Source organism: Gastrolobium bilobum, unplaced genomic scaffold (assembly GCF_033153095.1).
Source record: "Gastrolobium bilobum isolate Gb01-03AN ecotype WA unplaced genomic scaffold, APGP_CSIRO_Gbil_v1 utg67130, whole genome shotgun sequence".
NCBI lineage: Eukaryota > Viridiplantae > Streptophyta > Magnoliopsida > Fabales > Fabaceae > Gastrolobium > Gastrolobium bilobum.
This window is the reverse complement of record NW_026898048.1, coordinates 6,316-25,222: the sequence shown is the minus strand read 5'-3', so window position 1 is coordinate 25,222 and position 18,907 is coordinate 6,316. Positions and strand designations below refer to the sequence as shown.

General features: G+C 31.2%; 1 protein-coding gene across 1 annotated transcript; it reads right to left on the bottom strand.

Annotated features, from left to right (window-relative positions):
• Window positions 1–465: 465 nt before the first annotated feature.
• Window positions 466–3,632, bottom strand: LOC133312405 (transcription factor bHLH123-like). The gene is made up of 7 exons (XM_061513583.1): window positions 3,143–3,632; window positions 2,328–2,937; window positions 2,054–2,161; window positions 1,824–1,889; window positions 1,592–1,657; window positions 1,451–1,501; window positions 466–1,334 (listed from the first exon to the last, which is right to left on the bottom strand). The coding sequence occupies exons 1-7, from the start codon at window positions 3,460–3,462 to the stop codon at window positions 1,185–1,187; spliced, it is 1,371 nt and encodes a 456-aa protein (XP_061369567.1). The 5' UTR covers window positions 3,463–3,632; the 3' UTR covers window positions 466–1,184.
• Between the last annotated feature and the right edge of the window lie 15,275 nt (window positions 3,633–18,907).

Below are 18,907 nucleotides of genomic sequence, written 5' to 3'. Positions count from 1 at the left end.
TGCACCCAAGCTGATTCGTTTGGATTGGGCTTTTCCATAATTTATTTCTTTATTTAGGGAATTTTAATAATTGCTAGTTATTTCCTTTTTTTATTTTAGATTTTGTTTGAGTATGCGTTAATTGTGCGTTATCTCCTTTGATTACGCATGATTATAGTGATTTATTTATTTTTGTTATTTTATTTTTGTCTATTTAAGACTTGGAGAACACTATTCTTATTCACTTGTTTTTGGTTAAATAAAATTAAGAAAAAGAATAATATTTTCTCACAATTTTTATTTTGTTCTTTCTTTCTGTTTAGCCAATTGGTTACTGCTTTGGCAGAAAATCTTAATCTTTATTTCTTGGAGAAATAAAAAGGGAATAACTACGTATGCACACGTCATTTAAAAGAGGACCATGTACAGAACTTGGGCTAAAGATTAAAATATTTATGGGTTTTCTCTTCTTTACATATGCTTCCAATGGATACCCCTCTATGTGACCATTCGTTACAAAGCACAACAGCATGTGTACAAGCATCTACAATTATAAATATAAACATTTAATTCGAACTAAATTTTTAAAACAAAAAACTGAAAGGGACAGTGTGGGCCACCCTCTGACTTCCACTTACAAATTCCAAAGAAATAAACAAATCAAAAGTGAGATATCTAATCAAATGAAATATCCCCACACTCACTCACTCTTCAATTCTATATTTCAATGATTCCTTCAAATTTGATTTCTTTTCCTTCAAATTTAATAAAGCTCCTTTATATTCTACTAACAACAATTTTCCATTTAGCTTTAGACTAAGAACTTCCCCATATTCAGCAACTTTGTCATTCCTAATCCCACCCTTGTAAGCATTATTCTTCAACTATATATTACAACAACTTAATGTGCTCCCAATGTTCCTAAAATTGGCCAGAACCCTCCAACCATGGCCTTACTTTTGAAGGGTCGTTTTCCTTTTCTTCCTCTTTCAACATATTTTCCACCCTCTCTCTCTCTCTCTCTCAATTTTAATATCTTTTCCATGCCAGCACAACTAACTAACTTTACATATTTATGTGGCCTTCTGTGTCCTCTCTCATGATTCTCTTTTCTTTCATCTTATCATTCCCAACTTGGCCAGGCTTTGATAGGACATGTCCTAGTTGTTGAGTATTGGTTCCGTGACACTTTTTCTACCCTTTAATTATCTGTAAGTTCCTCCAAATGTTGGTGTCCAAAATTCAACTGTGGGTTCATGAGTCACTGGAAATGTACTAGAAACTGGCACCAAGCATAGCCCTCGGCTTCTAAGATCCTGCTTTGGATCCTCAGCTTCCTTAGATTTACCAGAACTCTGCAATAAAAGGCCCCAAAAAAATATATAACCTCTTAAATTTGAACTATATTTTCATTGTTCTTCATTTTTTTTTTTAAAGGAAACATATAAATATATGTATTTACGTATACTACCTGTTGATGCTGTATTGGAGCACCACTTTTCATATATGGGGTGCTTAAAACCTACAGAAAAGAGAAAATAAATAAGATGAAAATTTTGCTAATATTTTAAGCTTTATGAATAAGAACATATTAATAGGAAATGGGACTTACGGTTACTTGTTCATGGAGGAATTTGATATATTCAATGGCTTCAGAAAGCACTGAAGCTGTATCAGTCTGACACAACATAGCAAACAGATTTTAAAACTTAGAATCAATAAACCGCATTAGCATAATCACACTCACGCATGTTATCATCTTCTTTTTTCTCTTTCTTTCTTGTATATCATAATACACTATGGTCATTAACAAAAGAGACTAGTCATTTTTATCAGAAGCTCACCTTTCCGAAAGGTGAAACCAATTGTTGGAGTGCAGTGATTCTGTCCCCCATCTTCTCTTTTCTCACCTAAGAAGAAGAGAAGAAGAACACTACAGGTTCATATCCATGTTTATGGACTCAAAAATCAAAAAAATATAAAAGTGTATAAAAAAGAATAAAGATAGAGAGAATTAAAGATAAAAAGTTTAAAGCTTCCCTCTTTGTTAAAAGGTTAGTTGCACTTATTGTACCTTAAAAGCTGGCAAAGGTGATGGAGTTTCGTTCCTTGGCCTTTTGGGTGCTGTTTCACTCGCACTTTTCTTCACCGCAGGACCCGAGTCCCTAACTTCAGATATATTCTACAAAACCATGGATGTACATATGAAAAAAACTTGGACCTCAAATGTACTAGTGCTTCATTACAATCCTAATATAATATATTAATGTATATCATCAACAAGGTGTTATGTATACATCAAGGCATTTACATCTATATCTTATGCATGCTAAAATGTTACGCAGTACCTTTGGTTGTACAGCAAAATTTGGTGTGGAAAATGGGGGCTGCAATGACGGGAAGAAGGTGGATCGAGCATCCTTAATAGTAGCCTCAGAAGCATTCCAAAAGGGAGCGTTGTTGGTGAAATGCAATTGGTTATTGGGTGGTTGTTTTGGAGGTGAAGCTCTCAAGAACTGAGGAACTTTAGCCCAAGAAGGCATTAACTCATTGGAGTTCAAGCCATAGCTTGTTGAGTATGGAAAATTCATGGGGCGATTCTCAAACGAACCTTGCTGGGGTTGTTGATTGCTTTCAGGTCCTAATAGTCCTTGTAGTATTGAAGGGTTACCATATAAAGCTGAGGAATCCATATGAAAAGTAGAAGGTAAAGCTTGGCTTGTGATTGTACTGTCCCCAGAACTATATTGAGGACTAAACTGTGTTTGATCCAAAGAGAAACCCCTATTCACTTGCTTGAATTCATTGGTGGAAGATTCTGCAGTGAACAACTTTTCTGGTCTCCAATGAACTTGAGACAAACCAATCCCAGTTTCTTGTTGAAAATTTGTGCTTGATGAGTTCAAATTCTCTTGCAGCATCGACCTGAAACTGCTCTCTGAAGCCTTCTCACCTCTTCTATATATCATCAACATCAAACAAATTAAAACACAAAGTTACAACCTTTTGCTCATTGGGGATTGATTATTATTCTATTCTGCTAAGAAAGAATGAAAGAAAGAAAGACAGAAAATGAAAGATACAACTTTTTTTTTTCCTTTTTTCTTTTTCTACTTTTGGGTAATATTGTTTATGTCTTTGTCTTGAAGCAAACAACACTTACATCAAAGATGCTTGATTCCAATCAATGGCTTGGGATGAAAGTCCCAAACCCATCATATGCAAGTTGGAGTCATTGGTGGAGGTGGCAGAATCAGGAGGTTGAAGCTTATGTGTATCATGGAAAACCACAGAGGAAGTACCTGAGGGAGACATGGAATCCATGGAAGACCTTGGTTTCATGTCCACCATATCATGTTGCCAAGAAAAGTTTCCTATGTTGGTGAGAGCAGAAGAGGAAGATTGTGATTCCCCACTTTCATACCTCAAGTTTCTTGCTGATTCCCACCAGTTTGCACTTGCTTGAAATTGATCATCTGCCATGGTTGTTGAATTGATTAATATAAAGCAAAACAGCTATATAAGCCTTATGCTGTTGTTGTTTGTTGTTGTTGCTTGCTTGCTTTAGCCTTCACTACACACAAATATGAAAATATTTGATGCTATGAGTTTGTGTGATTCAGAGTCTTGAAGATCCGTGTGTTGTGTGAAAGGGTGAGTCTAATAGAAATGAATGAATGGAAAACGGTTCAAAACATGTTAGTATTTATATTGGGAGGTGAAGAGAAACCAGATATGAATGAATGGGAACAGTGAAAGACTAAGAGGAATATGGTTGACGCATTTGACAATTCAGGGGGTGATTAGACTGTGGAATTAAAGGTCATTTTGAAATCGAATTTGGTTTATTCCTTATTATTATTACTTTTTAGAATTTTTCTTTTTTTCTTGTTGGCTACGAGCTAAATGTTACACAAACGAGTACAACTTTGGTGTTATGGGAGTACTTAACTGGATACATTTGTTTTTCATATTTTGATTAAAAAAATTACTATTTTTGAAAAAAAAAATTGGTACATTGAAAATTTTTCTACTTTTGAAAAAAAGATGTACCCAACTGGATATATTTGATGCACACAAAAATTTTCTCAATTTTTTTTTTCAACTGTATAATTTAAGAATACAAAATTGTGTTATCAACCACCTTTTTAAATATTTTGTGCAACGAGCTACACTATCATATATATATATATATATATATATATATATATATATATATATATATATATATATATATATATATATATATATATAATATGATTTCTGCAGCTGCTGTACCTACAACAAGCAAGAATCCGCGTCCGGATCCTAGGATATGGCAACGGATCTTGAGTTTTTTTTTTTTTTAAAAAGCCGTGGGGCCCACTTTTCTGTGTCAGCTGTAGATAACACTATCTACGGCTGCTGCAGAAATGTTAAGCCCTATATATATATATATATATATATATATATATGGGCTTATCATTTCTCAAGTTGCCAGAGATAACTTTATCTCCGGCTACTAAATCACAACCATACAAAGATGAATCAATGGGGATAAAGGAAGAAGAGAAAAAGAGAATCATAATCGTTCAAAGGTGAATCAATTAATATAAGGAAATAAATAAATAAAAACGACGTCGTTTTGGGGTGGCCGGAGATAAACTTATCTCAAGTTGCCGGAGAAATGTTTTTCCATATATATATATATATATATATATATATATATATATATATATATATATATATGGGAAAAATAAGTATTATGTTATAAGAAAATTCTTAGGTCATGTCATAGAGACAATCAATTGTGGGGGCCACTAATTTTAAAATAAAAGAAAAGTAAAAGAATTGATGGGCCCACTTTTATGTATATGTAGAAAAATTGCTTGTGTCATGTGAAAGGAGGAAAACATTACCCTATATATATATACTATGAAGCACTGACACATCAAAAACCCTGACGTGTCGTGTCTGACACTTCCCGACACTCTCGGACACTCCCCGACACTTCAACACGCGTTATAGAAATTCAAAACAAGGTTCAAAGGTTGATTTGCGTTGAGTTTTTAGTTCGAACTATTAGATTCATTGAATTACGATTATCATTTTATTGAGTTTAATATAAATATTTGGGATATGTCATGTTTCTTTGCAAAATTTATGAATATTATAAGTTTAGATTCATTTTTTGTTAAATTATTGAATATTAAATATAATATACACTACATAAATTAAAAATATTATTTAATATCAAAACGTGTCCTAACGTGTCAAAATCTAACATTTTTTAGAATTAACGTGTCGGAGTGTCGTGTCGTATCGTGTCACGTATTCCGTGTCGGTATCGGTGCTACATAGTATATATATATGAATTTTATTATATCTTTTTAAAATATCTCTGTGATAATCCTCTTAATACTTCAAAGGAAATGTATTTAACAAATAAATAAAGGGTAAAGTATTTCTCCGGTCAATGGAGATAAGTTATCTCTGGTGAACCCAAAACGTCACCATTTTTTAGCGAAAATCAAGGTATTTTTGTAATTATAATATATTGCAGGGTTATATTAGTCTTTATCATTATAATTTTTTAATCTTATAACCCCTAAACGACGTCGTTTTGAGCTCACTAGAGATAACTTTATCTCTGATGGGACTGGAGAAATACTTTTTCCATAAATAAATATACTTTACATATTAAAAACATAAAGAGTATTTAATGTTTTTAAATTCAATAATTAATAAGAATATTGAGTTAATTTAGAATTATTGTGTCTTTAATAAATTAGTGTTTGACTAAGTGCCTTATTATATGAGTTCATTTTTTTTAAAGTTATTTTAGACAATTTTGTCTAATATTTATCGAAATAACGTGATTTTAGGATGAAAATTATGGTGTATTTATAATTTTAGTTTATTTCAAGTTATAATAATTTTTATCATTCTAATTTTTTAATTTTCAAACCCAAAAAATGATGTTATTTATGTGAACATAGACCAAATTGTATAAAGTAATATTAAATATTTGTTTCCCTTATTATTTTCAAGAATCTAATTAAACATACTTATTAAGGTAATATGGTAAACAAATTTTCTAAATATAACATTGATTTGGTAATTATATTATTATTTCTCTTTGTTTGAAACTGGTATTTTTGATAGTATATCTAAAAGGGGATAGTATCTAAAAGGTATTTTCTTCAGGTACATTTTCTTGCTTTTACTTCAAGAATTTAACAATATGTATTTCTAAAATTATCCAAATATGTACTAAAAAAATTTAATAATTAATTTTTTCAATATAAATTAAGCAAGACTTTTAGTTTATTTATGTAACCAATATGTAGGTTATTTCGTAATTTTTTAAATTAATAAAATTTTAATTTCTATCTAAAAAAGGTTTTAAAATATTTAATAACTATTTTTCCTTTTTGTATAATATTAAAGGTTATAACGTAAATAATAAAATTGGCCAAATATGATGCATGAGTCATACTTGATTGTTGTTTAACAATTAATTGCTAAACAATTAATTGTTTGAGTTTTTATTCATAAATGGTATTTTCATTTAAAAAATTTAGAAAAATAAATAAATTTTAAAAATTAAAGGATAGAGAAGATGAAAAGTAAAAAAATAAAAATAAAATAAGGATGATAAATTAAAACTCGAATAAATTAAATAAGTTATTGCCATGATAACTGAACTACAAAATGTAACATTGAAGCTCCCATAAGAGCCTAGCAAGATAGCTAGCTATTTAGGCATGAAGTGTGAAGACGCTCTCACCTTTTGCAAAATCGAATTGCGGTGAACAGTACCCCAAAAAATGAAAGGTGAAGAGTACGCTCTCGCCAATGATCATTTCCCTGCTTTGTGTTTGTGAGTTCGCTCTCCTTCTTCTTCTTTTTCCTCCTTTTATTTTATTAATCTCATCTTTAATTTGTTTAGCAATCTGACTTATATAAACATTTTTCTTTATAATTTTCATAACACTTCATTTATCACAAACATTTTTTACAAACATTATATCTGTAAATTGTTTGCCACTAATAAGAGTGTTAACGGGCTGAGTCGAGCCGAACCGAGCTTTGATCTTAAAAGCTAAGCTTGTGTTTAAATATGTCAGCCTGAGCAAGTTTGTTACCTGTTATAATATAATTATCGGCATGTGGCCTGACTTGTTTACAAAAAATAAAAGTCTGGTTTAACCTGTTAGCCTGTTAAAAAAAATAAGACAACAAAAAGTTATTCAAACAGAATGTACAATCAACAACACTAGTAATTCTATAAATATTCAAAAATTCAATGTATATCCAAACAGAATAATATAAAGCAAAATCATTCAAAAAGTTTGTTTAACCAATAAAATGAGGTGAAACAGATTGAATAGAAAGAGAAGGCTATTACAAGTAGTATAAATATAAAATAAAAATAAAAATTAATATACTAGGCTAGCATGAGAGTCTCTAAAGCCGAACTTTTGAATTGGAGCCTGAAACTTTTTTATTAAACGAGCTTTTATACAAATTCAAGTCTGGTTCCAACAACCAATTTTAGACATATAAGCTCATGCCTTCACGAGTCAAGCCAAAGACCCCCCCCCCCAAAAGGCCCCAAGTTCATTTACCATTTCTAGCCACTAATAACCGTCCAATACATAAATCTTAAATTGTACATTCGGACTTGCCAAAAAATAAAGATTTTAAGTTATTATTACTACCAATTAGTGTTACTACTAAGGTCACTACCAATTTGTTTCTCTGTAAGATCGATTATATTGATCCAACGGTTCTGATTTAACTTTTTAAAAACATTCTTTCTTCTCTCTATATTTAATACTTTATATTTATTTCACCTTTATATGATTATGTTCCCCATATTTAATGTGAAAATATTAAATATGGAGAATCATAACAATACAAAGATAAAAAAAAAATATAATCGTTGGATCAACATAATCGATCTAACGGTGAAACAAACTTTTGGTCCCATTGGTAATAACAATAATTAGTAATAACAATATCTTATCTCTTATTCTATTACTTAAATGTGTGATCTCAAATTTCATAAAAAAAAAGTATTTAAAACAATAATTAGTTGAAAAACCAATACAATAATAATTTAATATAATCGTCATATTTTTATCATAGAATTTGCTGTGAAGATTATTTCTCAAAAAAATAAGAAATGTTAAAAGTATAGGCAACCTTTTTATATTATTTTTTTATAAAAATATTGAATAGATATATATATATATATATTTATAAAAATAAGAAATTTCAAAAGTATAGGCAACCTATTTTTTTGTAAGAATATTGCTCACTAGGGAATTTCAGAAAAAAAAATTACTTTTTAAATACATATTTTTGTATATTTCTTTGTGTATTTTACTAGGAAACACTGAACACTTCCTGATTATGCACGAAAAGTTCTTAAGACCGCAGCCAGAAAACACAAATTCAAAATAAATGACAATATATAGAATTAGTTAATATTTAAGTCGATCATTTAGAGAAAAAAATTCCCAAGAGGTATATTTATATGGTTGGATAGAATTTCAATATTAAATAGCTATGCTATTTTTAAGGATCAAGACACAAAAAACTTATATATAATTCGATTCCTTAATCTCAATCCTAATTAACCACAATACTAAAAATGTCTTTCATTAAAAAATACAAAAACAAAAACTAACCCATTTGTCATATATCAGTAGATACATTGTTTCATGGAGGAAAAGACATTGACCATGGAAATTGGCCACATGATTTTATGTTACAAGTCCCACATTGGTTGCCTATACAATTAATGTCATATATCACACTTGCAATTTTATTATTTTATTTTATTTTTATAACAGCAGTTTTATTATATTTATGTGTTGCTTCTCTTGACAAGACCACATTGACAAGACCACAGTGTTTTGGTTAATTTGTTGGTTAACCATTCGTAAATTATTTGACACTCCGATTCATTACGGAAGTCGTGTCTTGATTATCAAAGGGTTGATTAATTGCGGGTAAAACGGAGATGAATATGGGTTAAGATTCAAGACATCACTTATGTGATGTCAAGGAATTTTCACATAAATGATGTCAAGGAATTTTGGAAGTCAAATAGTCAATTTTCTTATGTCATTACTCGGGGATTTTATTCTACATAATTAACAACATTGATTCAACTTTTAATGGAAAATGGTTTTTATTTTATTTTCTCAATTTTAAAAAATAGTGTGAAAGAATTATTTTTCTAGTGTTTTTATGGTCTATACATCAACATAATGTTTAAAAAAATAACTAGAGATCTTTATTCGTGATTTCAACTTAAGGATTTTTTTTTCCAGTATATCTAATCCTTTTCAAGGAAAAGGAAAAGTTGAAAAGCTGAGAACGTTGTTGTTTTTTTTTTTTTTTTGGCCCACAAAATCGATATGGGTTTCCAAATTCAATCAGGTTGAAAATTACTCGACTCGTTTTTTCTTAAATGATTTGATTCTTAATTTGACTCTTGAGTCATCTACGCGCTTACGCAATTCCTTCTATGCGGGATTTTGCGGAGTTTTTCGTTCATCTTTTTTTCAAAAAAAAAATTCAGTAAAAACAATCTATTTTCTCTCACTAATCGCGATGATAGATTTTCTTCTCTTTTACTATATTGGCTGAGAGGGACGTTATGCTTTTCCTGTTTATAAATACTCATTTGAAATATAAAGTGGGACATGGTATAGATATTTATGACTGGGATGAGTTAAGTTCAGAATATCGCAAAAAAATAAAATAAAATAAATAAAAAGTATAAATTAAGAGTTTCACATATTATTTACCAAAAAAAAAAAAAAGAGTTTCACATATTGAAAACAGTTTATATTTACTGTTATTTCCTTTATGTTTTTTCTAACTAAATTAACATAGGTGAGAGTATTTTTTTAAAAAAAATGTTATTTGGAAAATCTGTTTTATTTTGGAGATATATAATGTTAATTTTTAAAAAAATTAAAGGGTTTAGTGTATGTTATTTTAAATGATATACATTTATGTCATTTCACCCCTTATAATTATGTATTCTCTATAACTATGTAATCTGTAGAATACATATTTATATATGAAAGTTATTTTTTACTCCTTCGTATATATCAGTCTACAAGTTTTTAAAGAAAAAAAAAATTAACTCTAATATTATAACTATGTATTTTTCATAATTCATAATTATAAGAGAATAAAAGAATATAAGCTTATATTTTAAAAGACAAATAGATTTCTCAAAATTAAATTCCTTGTTAAGGAAATTTACACCTACGGTTTATTCAGTAATCCCAGTCATACTAAAAATATGATTTTCATTGACTCAAACTTTGCCTCACATTCAACTATTGTCAACTAGATATTAATTAACAGCTGTTCGGATGGACTAAAAAAAAAACTTTTGAAGGACTTTTTTTCGAGTATGAGCTACATTGCATTTGGATTTACCAAAAATAAACTTTATGACCCGTTCGGATGTGCTTTAAAAAAAACTTTTATTGTTATTTTTTAAAATGATTTTTTCCAAAGGCAGAACTATTATGCGTTTTGATTATTATCTAAAGAAATACTTTTAATTTACAAAAAAAAAAAAAAGAAATACTTTTAAATAAAAATAGTATTTTAACTCTTTTTTTCGAAAACAAAAATTTTGGCTTCTAAAATTAAACATATTTTCGTACTTTTTATTTTTGTCAAAACCTGCATGAAAACACACACATAAAAGTAAAAGTACTTTTATTTTTAAAAATAGCAACTTCTTGGAGAAAGCTTCCCCACCAAACAGGTCTTAACTAAAAAAATAGTATTTTGGCTTTTTTCCAAAGCCACATATCTTAACTTCCAAAAGAAACGTATAATTTTAGTTTTTTTTTCTAACTTTTTTTTTCAAAGGTTCTATCCATAGAAACACATAAAATGAAAAAGAAGTTTTATCTTGGGAAAAAAAAAACGCAACTTCTTTAAGAAAAAAATCTCATCCAAACAAGCCTTTATAATTTTTACTTCATTTTCACTCTTTTTATTTTATTTTTTAAATATCTCTACTTCTTTTTAATTTGAGACTGATTCCTTCAAACATGAAGCCATATCTTTAGGTCCTCTTCGTGAGTAACGTGTTATTCACTTTATAATGCAGGCTCACAACTTCTTGCTATCATATATTGATGTTTTCTTCTTTGAATATTGACCTTTCCTTGTTCTATCCTTCTTTTTAAATATCTTAAGAATCTTTCTATTAAAATTTTAATCCTCCAAATTTGGAGCACAGAGAGAAGAAGACGTAAAAGCAACAAACTTTCTTTCATGTTTTGTAACATTATTATCCATATTGTTTTTGTTGGGCTAGTGGCTTCATTAATAAGGATGCTTACCAAAAACAATTTACAAGTAGATCTTTTAATTTGATTACCTTAACGAAAGTTGAACTAATGAGTTCATGAGACACACCAAATTAAATGGATTGACAGTCCTCAAATTTATTTTGCTATTTCCAATTGAGTTAACAACCACACAAATATAACAATGTTACAATTTTACTTTAGGTCCCTATTGCCCAAATATTAAAATAATGCAATAATAAAAATTATGTATCAGACCTTTTTATATAGAGTACAAACGCAGCTTTACTTTCTTACACAAATCGTAGAATGATTTATGTGCAATGATTAGTAAACAGTTAAAGTTCTACAACACTTGCTTAATACAACAGATCATAACAAGTAAATCTGTTACAACAATGTTTTTAATACAACAAAAAAACTATTATAGCACTATTAAACCAGAAAAATAGTGCTACTTTCAATCTCTATATAGAAAATTAAGAAGTTAAATCAGAGAGAAAGACACACAGATATATCATGTTCTTATCACCCAGTACAATGGGATGCTATGTCCAGACTAAAATATCTGTTGATATTTTATTGATAACAAAACAGTGTTTTACAAACACACCTCTCACGTGCAATCAATCAAAATATACCAAATTATCCTAGTGCCTATACTGCTCCAAGCTTCAAGAATTTTGTCAAGCAGAACCTAGGAGTTCACATACTCCTCTCACCTAAGAACTCACACTACCAAGTGGATTCTTAAGGCTCTAGGCCTTAAGAAACATTCTCAAGCCAAGCAAAGGGTCACCAACCCTCTTGGTTGTACCCACACCTAGGACAGATCTCACCAACATAGGAACATCATTTTAACACACATTACAATATTCATATTTTACAAAAAAAATACTATTCAATATTACAATTCCCTATCACACTAGATATATCACAATAAACACAATCCAAGCTCCAGAAAATTATGACAAAAAAGATTCAAGATAATCGAATATGTACCAAAAGCCCTAAAAAGAATTTGCTTTAAAGAACCTGGATATTTCACAAAGAAGCTCTAAATCAATGAACGGTGCAAGAATCTAAGTTTTTCAGAATATACCTTAACAATGCCCCAAAAATCAAATTTGAATTACTTCCACAAGAGACCCCAAAATTTCAGCATATAAAACAAAGTAGTGTAGGTTGGGTTCTTGAACTTTGGTTCCAAGAATATTTCTTCAAATGTCCTAATCTTGGACAATGATGAACTGAGTTCCTACTCCACAAATAACGTTGAGATTGAACAAGAGATTCAACAACAATGGCACAATGTGTTTAGAGTTCAACTCAAGAAGATTGTTGTCAAAATGTTAGGGATTTTCTTGGGAGGAAGATGATGAGAAGATTTGGAACAATAAGGTGAAACACTCTCATAAAATGTTAGATCTTACACACAATGGATTAGTAATGATTCAATTTGGAAGATGATTTTTCTTTTTGAAGGAGGCTTCTGTTTTCTGAAAATTGATAAAGAGCTTTTTTTTGGAAAAAGAGAGAGAGAGAGAGAGAGAGAGAGAGAGAGATGTATCTTAATGAACCAGAATTTGGAAATGTGACTTAAACAAGTCACAAGCCAGCTCTCTAATATGCTCACTGCATCGAGCATTTCATCGAGCTAAATTATTCATCTCGCTCATATGCTCGCTGCATCAACATTTCGTCGAGCTAAATTGTTCATCTCGCTTATATTCTCACTGCATTGAGCAGACCATTGAGCATCATAAAATTTTGAAATTTTCAACTTTTAAACCCAATTTTTACGGATTCTTATTTTTAATATGAAATGTATTAAATTCATGTTATGTATTGGAGATTGGAATGACATTTTGTGATATAAAAGGTGTGTTACACAAATCTACAAATCTAACCTATATACTTTGCTTCAATTCTTGGATCTTCATAACTTCAATTTGAGATGTTCCTTAAACTTTGACATCATCAAAACATTTTCCTTGTTCTTCTTCTTTTTTATGCATAGGAAGTCCTTCAATATCCTATAATTTCGCATAAGAGGTCCTTCAATCTCCCGCTTTTTGATGATGACAACATATAACATATGTACTCTAATTGAAACAAATAATCGGTTAGTAGCAAAGGTTAGATAAATTGTAATATTAATCAAAATGCTAAAACTCAAATCTTTCAAAACTCACCCTTAGAATATGCAACTACACTATGCAACTTGTAATAACCCTAAATTATAAAATGTCTAACTGCATTGGATTAATTAATTAATCATGCATACGGAGGATTGATTCAGTAAGTGGCTTAATTAAATTAGATTAAATGTTAATTAAGCACATTGTAGATAAAAAAATGGAACACTTAGTTCAATCAATTTGGAAAGTGTTTATGTAGATGTTATAAAAAAAAAGTGTTTATGTAGAAAAACACCTTATAAGTGAGTAAGTGGGCTTAAGTGAGGAAATTGAGCTTTTATGCTAAAAGGCCTTGTCAGCCACTCCTCGCTAGGGATCTCGCTAGAGCGAGCTGTCCAGCGAGCAAGGAAAGAGCTCACTAATGGTTGCTCGCTGGAGCGAGGAGCCCAACGAGCAGCACGAAAAAATGAGAACACACTTAAGTAACTTAATTTCACTCCACCAACTCATCTCTTCCTTCACCAACCTAGGAGCTGCTGACATTTATGAGCAATTAGTGAGTATAAAACATACATCGCTTGATTCTCCATGAAATCACCTTGTGTTAGAAGCAAAAATGACTAGGAACCTTGAGACAACATAACCCTAGACCTAGAATCCACTTTGGAGCCTTGTGTGGTGAAATTTTCCAAAGAGAAAGTGACAATTTGGTGGTCTTCCAAGGAGCTTGAGGTGGTGTATTGACCAATTATTGGGTGGAAATCATCCCTAGAACTATTGTGGTTGGATTTGTGGTAAGCATTTTAAACCTTATTGTGTTTTAAGAAGAAATGCATATTTATGGTTTTGAATAGAAATGATAGTTGAATGGCTATGTTAGAGCATGAATTAAGCTTTATTGTAGTTGGAAAGATTACTTAGGGGGTGATTTAAACTATAGAAATGTGATCACCACTTTGGCACACTAAGACATTTTCAAAAAATGCATGCATAGGTGTAGTGATTTCTTTCATTCCAAGTAACGAATATCAGAGTGTTTTGTATTGGTATTGATTGTGTCCATGTTATGGATATGATTGAAGCAAGTGGGTCGCCTTTGATTGATCAAGAATCAGTTGAACCTATGGAACTTGACTTGGTTCTTTAATTTAAACCAAGTGTATGTAAGTTTTTCACCTTGTGTATGGTGTTGGATTGCCAATATTATTGATGAATATAGATGTATTCATTGATGCATGTGATTGATTGCAATGCACCTTTGTGTAGGTGTTTACTTTGTAAGGTTGTGGCTTTGGTATAAGCTTTGTTGTTTGAATCCTTGGTGGTGAGGTGATACAAAGGTTGGTTGGAAGCTATTGAGGTAAGCCTTTGGACCTTGAAATTTATCCCTTCATTGTTCCACCAAACCTTGATGGGGTAGTGGTTATTGTTGGTGTATGTAATTACAATAGATAGTAGTTTAATGCATTGATATATATATATATATATATATATATATATATGTATGCTTTAGGTGTGGCATAAGATAGTGTTTACCTATGTTTATATGTTGCATTACGATGTGTAATTCATACTTGGTAGATTCTCTGGCTAGTAGGACAATTTTACATCTGAGAATCCTGAGGATGGCGAGAGTTCCGGAGGGATGTCTTATGGAGATGTTTTACACACTGCATGGATATGTATATGTGTATTAATTACTACTATTGCTTTTACACTTAAAGTGAACTCTAGGGTGGAGAAATCCTTCAAGGATCCCTGGTTTACTGAGATGTTTATCTCATCCCGTGTTGTGCGGACCCTCTTTCAGGTACTAGCATAGATAGTGCAGGTTGGACACGGGGCAAGAGGCCCGAGTAGATTGACATACGATAACATATGATATGTGACTATTTTGATGTACTTCATATGTATTTCTATTTTGATATATCTTATGCTTATTGATAGAAAATACGTATAAGATGGATATTTGGTAGTTTATGTTGTATTTAACTACACATTATTTATTTTGTGAGACTTACACTATGATCATAGTCATTTTGCATTATTTGTGTATGGATGGAGCAAAATAACCTTGATAATGTGTTTTGTTAAGTCTAAGTCCTAGAACTTTGATTATGATGTAATCTTAATTACATATATGTGATGGAAAGGCCATAGTGCCTATTTGCATGTTTTAAGACACATGGAGTAGTTAACGAAGCATAATCAGACTAGTTGTATGGTTGGTTTTATGCATGAAGAGTCTTAGGTCCTCAAATGTTAAGTTAAAGGTTGGTAAATTGAGTAAGAGGTAATCAATAATGAGTTAACTTATGTCTTAAGAAATGAGCACAATTATATGATATGAACTGGGATGTAAGAGCAACCTTGTTTGTTGGGCTATGGGTTGTGATTTCATGCTTAATTAGGTACAAAAGTGAGCAAAGTGTTCCCAAGGTTAAGCCAAGAAATAAACTGACCTTGTCAAGTTTTTGAGGCGCTTGCTAGAGACCTCGCTTTAGCGAGGGGTCTAACAAGCTAATTAAGGTCTTGGAAGCAGCCAAGTTTGAAATAGAGAATCCTTTGCTGGCATGCTCGCTTTAGCGAGCTGGCCACTGAGCAGTTAAGCGAAAGTAGAGCCTTGTTCGCTCTTGGGCTTGCTAGAGAGAGCTAGGGAGTGAGACGAAGGGGACCTGGACAGTAGCTACTGTCTGGGGATTAATTTGCTTGCTACTCCGCTCGCTTGAGCGAGCTAGTCAGCGAGAAAACATGAAAAGCTCACTGAACTTCTCGCTTCAGCGAGCAACCTAAAATTTGCAGAACTAAAAATAAGGTTGTGAGGGATATGGGACCCATCACAGTAGTGTCTAAAAGAGGTAGTATGATATGTCTAAGCTTGAAGTAATTATTCCGCTAGGTCACATTGTTATAATTGTAATTTTGGGTTTAATTTAAATTAAGATGTTTATTTAACCAGAAATGCACGTTGTTTAAAAAGAAAAAGTTTTACTGTATTTTTAAATGGACTGCTGTGATTGTAACTGTGCTTAATATCATACATAATGTTAACATATCAGAGTACTACAAGGTGTTACAAAACTCCCTCATACAATATGCATAAACTAAATTTGATAATATTCATATCTTTCTTATTTTCTTCCCCTTTGACATTTTCAAAAATATTAGTATCATGAGATAACATAAAGCATATAGAATGTGAGCTAATGAATAAAGGACATGTTATAAAGCATAGATGTGCATGTATCATGAGGACGGAGCATAAAGACCTAATTCCATAGATAATCTTTCATAAGTATCTATAGGAAACATCTTTGTAAAGATATCCGCTAATTATTTAGTTGTATAAAAAAAATTTATTTCAACATCTCCTTTACTAGCATGATCATGAATGAAATGATAATGGATATAAATGTGTTTAGTCCGTGAATGTTGAATGAGATTCTTCGTTAGGTTAATAGCACTTATGTTATCACATAAAATAGGAATGGTTTCAAGTTTCAAACCATAGTCTAGAAGTTGTTGCTTCATCCAAAGGACTTAGGCAACACAACTACCTACAACTATATACTCTGCTTCCGCATTAGATAAAGCTACACTAGCTTGCTTCTTGCTATGCTAAGAAACTAAAGCGTTTCCAAACAAGTTGCAGGTGTCACTCGTGATTTTTCTATCCAACTTGCATCTGGCACATTCAACAACAGAATACCCAACTAGGCTTACTGGAAATCCCTTAGGATACAATCCTATTTGTCTAGAACCCATATAACGAAGATTTTTTTTAACTACAACTACACTAAACATAATATTAGGTCTAGAGGCAGTCATGTATAAAAATGATATGATCATACCTCTGTACCTTATAGAATCTACCAATTTACCTTGTTCATCTTTGTGAAGTGTACATGAAGAGCTCATAGGTGTGTCAATATGCTTTGCAAAGTCCATCCCAAATATTTTTTGGAGGTCCTTACAATATTTTATTTCATGACTGTATGTTCCATCCCTTTCTTGCTTGATCTGGAGGCTAAGGAAGAATGTGAGTTCTCCTATCATACTCATCTCAAACTCACCCTGCATAATCTTAAAAAACTCCTCACATAGAGAGGTATCAATAGAACCAAAAATAATGTCATCCACATAAATTTGTACAAATAATGTGTGATTATGCTTTTTCTTAATAAAGAGTGTTGTGTTAGCTTTACCATGGATAAATTCACACTCAAGCAAAAACTTACTTAGCCTATCATACCAAGCTCTAGGTGCTTGTTTTAAACCACATAGTGCTTTCTTTAACCTACAGACATGATCATGCTTTTCACAATTTTCAAATCCAGGAGGTTGCTTGACATATACTTCTTCATTGATACTCCCACTAAGAAATTCACTTTTGACATCCATTTGATACAACACAAAGTCATGCACACATGCATATGCAAGCAATAACCTAATTGCCTTTAGCCTAGCTACTAGTGCGTACGTTTCATCATAGTCAATACCCTATTCTTGACTATAACCCTGAGCCACTAATCTATCTTTTGATATACATGCTTAGTAAAAATATTGTACTTGATTTTACCATGCTTTTATGTGATAAATAATATCTATAAAGTTGTAAAATTCCCTATTATTCAATTTGCTTAATTATGTCCAATTTGGACAATAGCTAATTCTATAATTTCCCCCCTTAAATAACATTCATTTGTGCTTAATATTGAAATACTTATACATAGACTATTGTGTTTTAATGTAAATAACTATACTAACAAGAACAGACCCAAAAGTACAAAGGGTACCAATCGATCAGTATATTTTCCTTGTGTTGTAGGATTGTTTTATAGCAAAGAGCATAAAATGGTATTTAGATAGCGGCTTCTCAAGACACATGACCAGAGACCTCTCAGAGTTCTCAACATTTCACAAATGGAAACACGGATTCTTAAGGCTCAAGGCCTTGAGAAACACTCTCAAGCCAAGTAAATGGTCACCAACATTCTTGGTTGTTCCCAACATACCTAGGACAGATCTCACCAACACAATCACATCACTTTAACAAAATACAATATTGTTATTTACAAAAAAATACTACTCAATATTATAATGCCCTATCACACTAGATATATCACAATAAGCACAATCCAAGCTCTAGAAAATTATGAAAAATGCAAAGATTCAAGATAATGAAATATATACCAAAAGCCCTAAAACAAATTTACTTTAAAGAACTTGGATATTTCACAATAAAGCTCTAAATCAATGAACAATACAAGAATCTGAGTTTTTCAGAATATACAATAAAAAAGCCCCAAAAATCATATTTGAGTTACTTCCACAAGAGACCCCAAAATCTCACCATACAAAACAGAGTAGTGTAGGTTGGGTTCGTGAACTTTGGTTCCAAGAAGATTTCTTCAAATGTCCTAATCTTGGAGAATGATGAATTGA